Source organism: Octopus bimaculoides, chromosome 5, assembly GCF_046866305.1.
Source record: "Octopus bimaculoides isolate indiv1 chromosome 5, ASM4686630v1, whole genome shotgun sequence".
Taxonomy (NCBI): domain Eukaryota; kingdom Metazoa; phylum Mollusca; class Cephalopoda; order Octopoda; family Octopodidae; genus Octopus; species Octopus bimaculoides.
Window position 1 is genome coordinate 20,527,354 of NC_142932.1, and position 12,148 is coordinate 20,539,501.

At 35.0% G+C, this 12,148-nt stretch overlaps 2 protein-coding genes across 3 annotated transcripts in view; one reads left to right on the plus strand and one right to left on the minus strand.

The window, feature by feature from the left end:
- Positions 1 to 2,206, plus strand: part of LOC106871064 (interferon-related developmental regulator 1) — a 41,304-nt gene extending 39,098 nt beyond the window's left edge. For both annotated transcript variants that reach the window (XM_014917333.3, XM_052967929.2), the window contains exon 12: positions 775 to 2,206. In XM_014917333.3, the coding sequence (XP_014772819.1) occupies positions 775 to 864 (90 nt within the window). In that variant the 3' untranslated portion in view covers positions 865 to 2,206. The remainder of the gene's footprint in view (positions 1 to 774) is intronic.
- A 4,086-nt stretch (positions 2,207 to 6,292) lies between these two features.
- Positions 6,293 to 8,603, minus strand: LOC106871057 (uncharacterized). The gene has a single exon (XM_089352050.1). It carries the CDS (start codon positions 8,601 to 8,603, stop codon positions 7,308 to 7,310), a length of 1,296 nt encoding a protein of 431 aa, XP_089208176.1. The 3' UTR covers positions 6,293 to 7,307.
- Positions 8,604 to 12,148: the final 3,545 nt, after the last annotated feature.

A 12,148-nucleotide genomic window follows, 5' to 3' on the forward strand; every position in this document is an offset into this window, starting at 1 on the left:
ATACAAGTTTGTTGCAGTTGATATCCAACCTGAATAACTGCAATTCAGTGTCTGCTGCTAAAATCTGGACTAGATATTTAAGCTCTGGGTGGCTAATCTCCTTCGAAATATTTGTATGTATGGCATAGCAAATTCACACTATTGTGTTTATTCTGCTTGAGTTTCTGTTGGTCAATATCTGTAGGAAAACTGAACAATGGTTGCAGTTCTTAAAATGAAAGATTGGTGAAAAGGTTACAGTAGGAAAAATAGCAGTGGTACTCATCTTGTTGGTTCAGAAAAGAAAGAATAATTATTTATGTAATGAAAGAGAAGACAGGAAGGATGCAGTTTGTCATTGAGGTGATGGTGGTAGCTGTTTCATCATTATCACTAGACAAGCTTTCATCCAGCAGGCCAAGATTCAAAAGCCATGTTCCTGTAAATATGCATTAATTAAGAAATACTCCATTTTCTTGCAGTATTAACTTTCAAACAACCTGGTGGCCTTGAGAAGCTAATGGGAGAATACCATTGTACTCAACCTCTATCCACCCATCCTAATCTTCTTTGAAAGGAACCTCTTCTGACCCTAATTGACATATTCTTCTAATGAAGGTTATTTGACTTGATGGCAGGAAGTTTAATGTAACCAAATAAAGATCTAATTCTCCACTATGTTCTATTTATAAATAGAATTTTGATGTTGCACTTGAAAGTAGATTATAATAAACTGATCCATCAAACTTAAATGTTTTTCCCCACACTCTGACAAATATTGTTTATATATTTCAGAACTACTACAATATATCGGTGGAGAAAAAACGTACCAAAGCTCGTGCTAAGAATCGTGACAAGAGATCCGTCACTGTGAGTTGTTACTGAGCCTGATTATCATCCACCTATTTCCAGCTAGGAGAATTGATCTCGCTTATCTTCATAGCAGGGCTCACTCAACACAAGGCCTGCTTTCAATTTTTAGAAGTTGACAATGGTGGTGGTATCAACAGCATGCAACGTTTAAGTTACCATGGTTCAATGATTTATAATTTCCAATTATTAAATAGGCTGGTTTTTTTTTTCCCTTTTAAATTGTAGGTTTTGTTTTGTTCATTCCTTTCTCCTTTCCCTGGCTCTCATCTTTCTGCTTCATCTTGCTGAGTACCTCATAAGATACAGCTTGTTAAATAATATTGAGACTCATTATGTCCTCCACACAGCATTGTAGCAATATTTTGAAGTGAGCCTCCTAATAGTTCTCCCTCCATCCAAAACTGAATTTATTTTTATTTATTACAGAATTAGGTTATGAAATTGTGGTTGTTGGTTGTGTTGCTATGGCATGTAACTTAGTTTCATCTTAACCGTTTTATAATCCTCTGAAATTTGCATCATGGTTAAGGTCCGGTGAGATTACACACTAGTTCAATGTTGTTGGTTATACTTTTGCATCATTCGTACTTCGGTTTTTGTCATCTTAGCATCACGTTAGCTTCCTGTCAAACTAATTTCTTTCGTTAATTACTCTATCATCGTTACTCAGCTAGTCCACATGAGCTGTTTGAATAGTTTGAGAGGAATCAGTTTAAAATCGAATTATAATTGCTTTGAGCTTTCAATAACGAATTCATCAGTACAATGATTTTTCTGTGTTTGAACTTCCTCTGGATTTATGGTTATATATATATGTATATATATATATGTGTATATTTTTAAAGAACTATGGAAATTTCCATTATACCATGGTGAATTTTACACCGGAGATGTTGGGACTAACATGGCTCTTGGTTAAATTACTGTTCATCTCCTGTGATGTGGTTTTAGTCAGCTTGTTGCTGCCTGTTTTTAGTTTTTATATTTCTCATTAAAATTCTGAACGAACATCTTCCTCAGGATTATGAAAATGTTGGTTAAATCGACTTATTTTCATGTATTTTGCCTGAATTTTCTTCAATTTTGTGTGGCGGGGGTGTATAATTTCAAATGTTTCTTTCAACTGACCACCGGTGAGGCTAATTTAATGAACATGCTTTACATATCTGTCTTTCCTTTCCAGTGATCTTGTAGCATTCAGCTGCAACCACTGATGTGATTGTCTTTTCTTCTCCTACCATTTTGACGTCCTGTTTTCTTGCCACCTCCATTAACAGTTGTATTGTGGTTGTGTTCATCCTTAAAATACATTTAGAGTCCAATTATATTGCCAACCAGAAACACACACACAGAAATCACTATAAATTTGTGTTTTCATTTTCCTCTCATTTAGAATAATTAAATATATGATATTTTTATGAGTTATCAAAAATCTATTAAAAACAAAAAAAAAATTCATTAAAAGTCCATTAGATATTGTTGGACAGTGTGTGTGTACACGCATATATATATATATATATATATATATATATATATATATATATATATATATATATATGCATTTTAAATGTAAACCAAAGTGAAATGGTAGTGTGAAAAAATTTAAACTGTTTCTTTGGTGTTACCCAAGTGTATTCTGTTTGACACTATGGTTCATTTCTAAATTGCTTCATTACTACATGGCTGGGCTTATTTAACAATTAGTCATTTCCCACCTTGTCTTTTATCTTTTCTACATCTGAACTATCTCACTTCTCCATTCCTATGCTGATTTTTCACTGAGCTCTCCTATTCTTGTCACATTTGTCTTCAGTTTATATATATATATATATATAAATATATATATGCACTGTCAATGTGTATGTTTACATCTCAATGCAAAGCATTCAAGTATAAAGTACATATCTGAGATGGACGAAAAAATGTGGGCTCCATGTCCTTCATGGAATCCACCGCTTACATGAGTTCCCTTGCTATTGGAATGTGTAAAATTATAAGGCCGTTTTGAACCCTAGCACAAACGGTTTATATCTTACCTGTTGGGCATAATGGTGGGGTGGTGCCATTGAAGAAACACCTAAGGTAGTGATCGTTGCACTGAAGCCTGTGTTTCGGTGTGGTTTCTCTCATGTCTTCACTCTTTACATCTGCAAGTTTAGCTTTGGTTTCTAAATGCAAACATCTGTTTACTGTTCAACTTCAGATTAATGATATATAAATATATATATATATATATATATATATATTAATACATATGTGATGGAGGAAAGCCATGTTGAATGCCCATCTGTATCATAATATCCAAAGCACAGCCAGCTTCAATACAAAGCATAATATGTAAATCTATTGAATTTCAGAATTAAAAAATGCTGGGATGGGGGTTGGTGGAGGTTAAGATGAATGTTCAAGGATTTCGCTGCTTTTCACATCTATAAGGTACTCATAACCCACCCATATCTCCTGTTTTCCTTTATTTATTTATTGTAGGTTTTATTTTATTCTTCATATTGATGATGATGAGTTCTTATTCCAGACGGCTAGACAGAAAATTCTTATTGGAATGGAGGTGACCAATGTTATGTGGTCTTTGCTGACTTACCATCATCTTATCCTTCATTTTTCTTTTTTTTTTCTCTCAGCCCATCTATCCATGCTGTCTATCCACCCTCATCAGTCTCCACATCTAAATTAAGTTGCAAACCAAAGCAAATTAACAACAAAAAACAAACAAACAAACCTTAAAGTGAATATTTTTGTAAACTTGTGCATGTGTATATAAATAAATCTTTTGTGTGTGTATGCATAATATATATATAATGTGGATATATATATATAAGGACACCCATACATACACAAATTTGGTTGAGAGAAATATAACAATGTTTACTAATATTTTTATTTGTTTTATTTTCTCCCTCGTTTAAAAACTAGCATGGACATTTCTTTCTGAATAAATTAATTTCTATTTAAATTTTGAGTCTGCCTGAATTTTAATTAAAGAAAAGGAAAGAAAAACATGATTTTGTCACCTGTGTTGTTTCTTTATCATACGTTTTTTTATGTCTCATGTTTTAAAGCGAAATCGTGATGGCACCAGTACCAGTAAATCACTAAGAGCACCGTCCGAGCGTGATCGTTGCCAGAGCACCAGCTGTCTGGCTTTCGTGCCGGTGGCACGTAAATAACACCATTTGAGCATGACCGTTACCAACGTGAAAAGACATTCGAGTGAGTTCGTTGCCAGTGCTGCTGGACTGGCTCCTGTGCAGGTGGCACATAAAATACACCATTTCGAGCGTGGCCATTGCCAGTACCACCTGACTGGCCTTTGTGCAGGTGGCACATAAAAGCACCCGCTACACTCTCGGAGTTGTTGGCATTAGGAAGGGCACCCAGCTGTAGAAACTCTGCCAAATCAGATTAGAGCCTGGTGTAGCCATCTGGTTTCACCAGTCCTCAGTCAAATCGTCCAACCCATGCTAGCATGGAAAGCAGACGTTAAACGACGAAGATGATGTCTATGGCTTTATGTTCAGAGTTCAGTTTCTGGTGAGGTCAGCTTTGCTTTTCATCCTTTCAGGGTCATTGAAATAAGTACCAGTCAAGCACTATAGGCCTTGTATCTATAGTAGAAAGGATTATTATTAATAATGTGAGCTGGCAGAATTTAGTGCACCGGACAAAATGCTTTGCAGCATTTCATCAATTTTTTATTCTGAGTTCAAATTCTGCTGATGTTGACTCTGCCTTTCATCCTTTTGGGGTCGATAAAATAGGTACCAGTTGAGCACTGGGGTTGATGTAATTTACTTACTCCCCCACCCCCTCAAAATTTCAGGTCTTGAGCCAGTAGTAGAAAAGATTATTATTTTAAGCATAATGACCTCACTTATGCTAAATGTGTGAAACCTCAATCATCCATTGGAAATTGAATCTGTTCTACTGATGTCAAGTTTTTTTCTCAACATCCAACTCTGGCCAAAAACAATTTGCAAACCAATTAAGCATCACTACAAGATCAGTCCAGCATCTCTAAGCTTTCCAAAGCAAAACAGAACTTTTGCAAAGTAGCATTTCATTAAATTTAACCTCTTAGATGTTGGCATCATGATAAAATGCAAGTGCACTCTATAAAGCAATTGATGCAATGCAGGAGTGTACTTAATTCCAATGTTATGGACTGTTCTGAAGAAAAAAATCCAGCCAAAGACAGTATGGTAGTCCTTGACATGTACTTTAAATAAAGAAGTAAGCTTCATATATGACGTACATACAGTAGTATAGACTCTTAAATGTTTGGATGGTTCACTCGAAGTAAATAGCTTTTGTTGCCTAGGATATGTTATTAACAGCAGAGATGGTTGCTCTGAAAGCATAGAAGCCAATCTAAGAACAAGATGTAAAAAGTTTGGTAATCTACCTCTGCTGGTAGCAGTTTTTTCCTTTGGAGTGAAGGACAGGTGTTAAAATTAGATATTGCATGGGAATGAAAAGTGCATTGAATACAGAGGACATAAGACTGGAAAGGAATTAAGCTCCATTGGATGTACAATGTAAGTATATATGGATGAAATAGTGCAAATGCAATGAGTGAAAAACTAGGCATGAGGAATCAAGATGTGCTACAAAGAAGACAGCACTTGTGGACATGTGATGCATATGGATAAAGAAGTACTAATATACTAAGCAAAAAGAAAAATCTCTGGATATAAATTTACTCCTTGTTTGGAGAAAGAAATCATGTGACCTACAAAGAAACCAAGATTTTAAGAAATTTTTTTAAAAATTGTATCAACCATTTTGATCCCAACCTAGCCAAAGCTCTGGTTTTATGGAACTAACTTCTTGTTTTTAAGTGATATAAATTAAGACATTGAGCAAAATTTCATGTTAATTTATATTTCAAACACCAGATAAATAATAAAGTCTTTGGCCAAGTTCTTTATTTTCAAAATTAATTGAAATAAAGGCAGTATATTTCCTTAGAAATATGTTAACAAAAAGGATTAACCTTTTTGATATCTGCCTGTCTAAAACTGTCTCCGTTTCCATGATACAAATAGTGATCTAAATTAAAACCTTCCATCAAAATATGTTTATGTCCCAAACACTAGCTTAATAATGACAGTTATTTTACTAAATTCATTATTTTCAAAATTAATTGAACCAAAAGCAGTGTATCTAAACAGAAATATAGTAACAATAGGGTTAACTTAGGAAACTTTGATATTCATAAGTGGGGAACAATAACACAAGTTTTGATCTCGTTGGACTTTGTAAAACATAATGTGAACTAACTTCAATAGTTAGATAATTTTAGATGTAGGGAAAGGGTTACAAAAAGTTTTAGACAGCAGTAATTTGCATACCAAACAATTGAGTTAATGAAAATTATCAACTAAGCAAATCTTTGATCATAGACAAAATAAAAACAAACAAGTTTTGGTAAAGAGATAAAATTTATATATTAATATTTAAAAATTTTTTCCATCTTATTTTGAAAAACTAATTTCATTCTTTAAAATTCACAAGTTCTTTTTTTTTTTTTTTTTTTTTTTTTTAAATGCTCCCACTGACAGAAATCACAGTATTAAGGGACCAATGTTCAATTTGTGCTGTAAACAATATATAACATCTATTGCTGCAATCTGGCAGAGTCTGTAAGGTCAACAGTTGTGGATTCAGACATAGAAGTGAGTCACTTTACAAACGGCTTACTGTTCCCTTCTACTAATCAGAATGAGATAATCACTGCATAGAACACAATGGTTGTAGCAAGAGTTGAACTTATGACCACCTGTTCAACACCCTAGCACCTTAAAATTGCAGCTACTTCACTGCAGTGGTGTTAATAAATTTTCTTATATAGGTGCAGGCATGGCTGCGTAGTTAAGAAGCTTGCTTCACCACCATGTAGTCACAGGTTCAGTCCCACTGCAAGCAATTTGGACAAGTGTTTTCTACTGTAGAATAAGGCTGACAAAAGCCTTGACTGCATTTGAAAGAAGCCCATCGTGTGTGTACCCTTGTCTTGGTGCCATGTAATGATCATAAACAAACATCATACAAGTGATGTTCATTTCCAGTCTTCCATGAAAAACATGTCTGGCCAAGGGGAAATGTTATCTTGCTTAGGAACAGGAAGGGCATCTAACCATAGAAAATTTGCCCCAACATTCCATCTCACCTATGCAAGCATGGAGAGGTGAACATTTAACAATGATGGTTTACGCACAAAGCAGAAGGAGTAGCATTGTTTTTTTTTTCATTGGAATACCCAGGTCAATCAGACCATAGCCAATAATGTATAAAGGGCTACTTGTGTAGCTGTGTTACCTGCAGCAAATTTGTGACTTTCCAGATACTGCACTTCTCAATACCAGCTTGTGGTCTTAAAATCTTTCAACATAAACAAAGAAGGCAATCAGAATTATCAATGGAGATTATGTTGGTGTCTAGTATTTGATACCTTCCGATTCTGCTTCTTCTTTAATAAGAGTGGTAAGATTGACAGAGCTTATAGAATTAATGGTTTGTTCAGTTGATATAGGTAATGTCTCTAAGTTGGTTTCAATATTAGAATCAATAACAATAGGATTGAATTCATTTTTTAGCAAAGATGTTGCTGGAAGGAGTGATGTGGATGTTGCTGAAATTGATGTTGGGCGAGTATTGTTGAATAAGGGACTAGATAATGAATGAGGTGTTGACATAAATAGATTTGGGTCATGCTTCCTTTTCATTTGTCGACGACCACATTCCTTGTCACTGAGATATTTACGTCGGTTCTGTAATGCTTCACCGAGTCGAATCCAAACAAACTGCTTGTGCCGACTCAACTGTGGTGCAGCACGACAGATATAGCGAAAGAAAATTTCTTTTTTTTCTGCAGAAATCATCTTCAAAGGAGGTGCTCTGTGCCATATTTTTGCTGTTGTAGCAGCCTCCCTCAAAAGTGAGCGTCCAAGTCTCTGAGCTTCAGTCGGACGACCCCTTCGTACTTTCCTTCGAAGTAGCTCTTCAGCAGTGAATTCTTTGATTCGGCACGCACCCCAGCCATCAACAATATACACATCATTCTGAGGATAATCAACAACATCATCATCATCTTCTATCACATGCGTCTGAACTTCTCCCTGTTGTATGAGTGTAGTGGATGTGTCTGAAGTTTTAGGAGAAGAATAAATAGCTGTATCAGAATTGACAAAATTACTGACAGAAAGTGAGTTTGAATGCAATGAAGTTACAACTCCCACTTCTGAATCTTGCTGCTCTGTTGGAATAAAATTGTTAGTATGGAGTGGTGGGTTCTGGATATCAGTCAGTTGTGATATAGTGGTATTTGGACTGGGTTTTTTCTGTTGGTTTGAAATAATAACTAGTGGAGATGTTTTGTTGTAAGATTCCAGGTTTACTGTTTTAGTGGGAAGAACATGTGTGACTTGGGTCAGAATGGGCTCTGGTGTGATTTTGGGAGAGGGCAAAGGTATTATAGCATTGGGTGTTGATGTCACAAATGTTTGTGATGATGGAAAAGTTATTTGTGATGAAGATAAGGATGTAGATGCTAGAACTGAGTGGGGATTTGATACAACAGGGCTACTCACTGTTGGAGGTGCAATGGGCTTTGCTAAACGACATGAAGAGTTGTTTGGACCATAAAGTTCTCGAAGCAATTTCCGAATTAAAAATCTATCCTTGAATACTTCAAAGATATCTTTGAGGTCGGCATCAGTAAATTCCAGCAGCATCTCTCCTTCTACCTGGTTATCTGAAACATAGAATGTATTGTTTGTAACATATCTTTTGAGTGATATACACACATACAGAGCTATATATTTATAGATACAGATATGGCAGACACATAGGTATGGACGTTTGTTCAATAGGCACAACCTAAGGGTTTCCTTTAGTTGTGCGCCCAAAATGAAAAGAATATTGGTGAACACCCATGAAACCCAAGCAGAGGCCAGTTGCTTATGCAGAGTACAATGACTTCCCAGTGTGTGTGTGTGCAATGCAAGGCAAGGCTAAGGGAGTCATATATGAGGCTACGGTTGTATCTAGCCCCAACAACCAGAGTAATAACAGCAGCTCATCCAACATCAGTGACAACAATGGCAACATCAGAGGTAGCAGTGACAGAGACACTGACAACTTCAACTGTAGCACCAACACCTCTACAACCAGAGATGATGACTGTGCCAGCACAAGTGTAACAACCAGTCACATGCCCAGAATTAACAGCACTGATGGCACCCACATCACCAGCAACAGCCTGCAGCAACTCCACAACTGTAGCCACACACATATATACACACGCACATCTATCTATCTATAGTCTGTTGTGTCTGGGGAGAGTCATTTTTTTTTGTGCCTTAAAATTTAACACACTCACCGGTAAAATTTTCACTTATTCCTTTTTTTTTTTTTTTTTTTATTTTACTAAAATTTTTGTCAAGACTATTGAAAAGGTTGCAAGACGCAACGAAAATTTTAGGAAAATAAAAATAAGAAATAAGTGGAAATTTTAACGGTGAGTGTTAAATTTTAAGGCACAATAAGAAAATGACTCCCAGACACAACAGAATATACTTCAACACACGAAATCACATAAAAAATCTTGCAAACCAAATCCCAAAAACAAAATATCTATCTATCTATATCTATATCTATTACAATTAAAAGGGTAAAGGTTTATCAATTTATTAATTTATTAATAAATCAACAATTAATAATTTTTACCAAGCCCTTCGGTATGTAAACACCATTATCGGTGGAGAACTTATTTAAAAGTTCTTATACATTTATAAACATAATTAAGGGATCAGAAAACATTTGCTTCACCACATACTGAAGTTCAGAAATAGCAGCTAAAAAAGCTGAGACTCCAACAGATAGCATTACTTGTAACTCACAAAGGCAAAACAATGAAAACTATGATTAACTTCGAATGGTTAGTTTTCATTGTTTTTTCTTCTTGTTTTGCCTTTGTGAGTTACAAGTAATGCTATCTGTTGGAGTCTCAGCTTTTTTAGCTGCTATTTCTGAACTTCGGTATGTGGTGAAGCAAATGTTTGCTGATCCCTTAATTATGTTTATATATCTATATCTATATATATATATATATATATATATATATATATATATATGCCCTACTCTTCGAAACGCTTAGTTTAGAATAGGGGCAGCTGATGAAGGAAATATTCTCTATGTGGCCTGTTTGTTTTCTGTGCTCTGTTTGTTGTTTTTCATTTTGTCCACGTTTTTTTGTGACGTCCTGTACCCAGATATGCATCTGTATATACATGTAGATGTAGGTATGTACATACATGTACGTATATATGCATATACTCACTTATTATATATATATTCTTTTGTTTCAGTCATGACTACGGTCATGCTGGGGTTGCATAAATCGACCCACACATCCACACTTATATATACATGTGCGTGTAAAGTAAGACACTAAGTGATGTATATATGTGAATCTTTAATGTAATGTATATATTTATATCTTTAATCGGTAAACAAATTACACAAGTCTCCAATACAAACACATTCTAATATTGAACAGGGTTTTTATTCCTTCTATATCTCAAAACCTCAACAATTCCTTTATACAGCTTTATTAATTTTTTTAAACGAAAGATATTTCCCCAGATGTATCACGTGCCTGTTTGTTAATAATGAAGACGAACAGAGCAAGGTGCTGTGCCAATATTTTGGCAGAAAATGTGTGAGGTAGTGTAACCTACCTACTCTAAAAGCAACATCGTAGCCAATGTACTTATGGGAAACCAGTTAAAATTGTTAAATACACAGGAGGTAGGGAAAATTTTAAAGCGATATTTGTCGGGTGGAGAGTCGAGTGAGGGGGGGGGTGAGAAGAGAGAGAATAGCGGAGGAAATAAAAAGAAAGGAAGAGGATACAGAGCACAAAGATCACGGGGAGAATACAAAGTGAAAGAAGGAAACATAATGAAAAGACGAGAGAAGAGAAGTGCAGAGAAGTGAAGAGAGGTTGGATTAGCAGGAAAGCTCATGAAATGAAACAAAGTTAATGGATGGTGAAAGTGTGTGTGATGAATGGAATAGTAACTGAAGGGGAGGAGGACAAAAGAGGAAGAGAGACAGAAACGGAAGAGCGTAGTAGAGAGGGAGAGACAGACGATCAGAGAGGAGGAGAAGCAGACGAATCGAGAGAGAGAGGAGGAGATGGAAGAAACCGAGAGAGGGAGAGAAAGAGATAGAGAGATGGTAAATGTACAAGAGAATTTTAAGAGATAAAAAAGAATAAAAATCATTGCGTAATAAAAATGTAAGATAAAACTCCTTACAAATGTATTTAACAGACGTATTTAAATTACTTTTAAGAAAGGAGGTACGATGTATGTTAAAATGGATTTAATAGAAAAGAAAAAGAAAAAAAAGGAAGGGAAAAATTTCGCTGCAACCACATCAATTAAAGTATAGTACATTAAGATTTTAATTGCTGTGCAGACAAGACATTGCACGGCTATTACTTAGTGTCTGTCTCTAGTAGTAAGCTTTTTAAAGGTAAAAATTAATCAATTAAAATATAGAAATGGTTTTTAAAAGAATCCTCGCTTATTGATTTAGCTACTGCAGGAAAGAAAATAGTAGGGAGTGAAAGAAGAATGGTTGTTGCTGGTGTCATGCGAGAGCCAGCTATATGCCTGCCTGTGAGGCAAAATATCTCCTCATACACAACTCAGACATTCCGAGCCATGAAAAAGATATTTTTAAAAGGGAAATATACATATGCATGTGTGCGCGCATGTCTATGTGTATAAACATTATATATATATATATGTATATACACACACACATATATATGAATATTCACACACACATATATATGAATATACAGCCACATATATTGTGTGTGCGTGTGTGTATATATATATATATATATATATATATATATATATATATATATATATATATATATATATTACTCTTTTACTTGTTTCAGTCATTTGACTGTGGCCATGCTGGAGCACCGCCTTTAGTCGAGCAAATCGACCCCTGGACCCATTCTTTGCAAGCCTAGTACTTATCCTATCGGTCTATTATGTCGAACCGCTAGCTTTCGGGGACGTAAAATATATATATGTTTATTTATGTATATATCATGATGATGATATATACATAAATAAACATATATATATATATATGACCGCAACCACTTGGCTGAAACACATAAATAAATAAAAAATATATATATATATATACATATAAATATATATACATATAAATACATATATATATA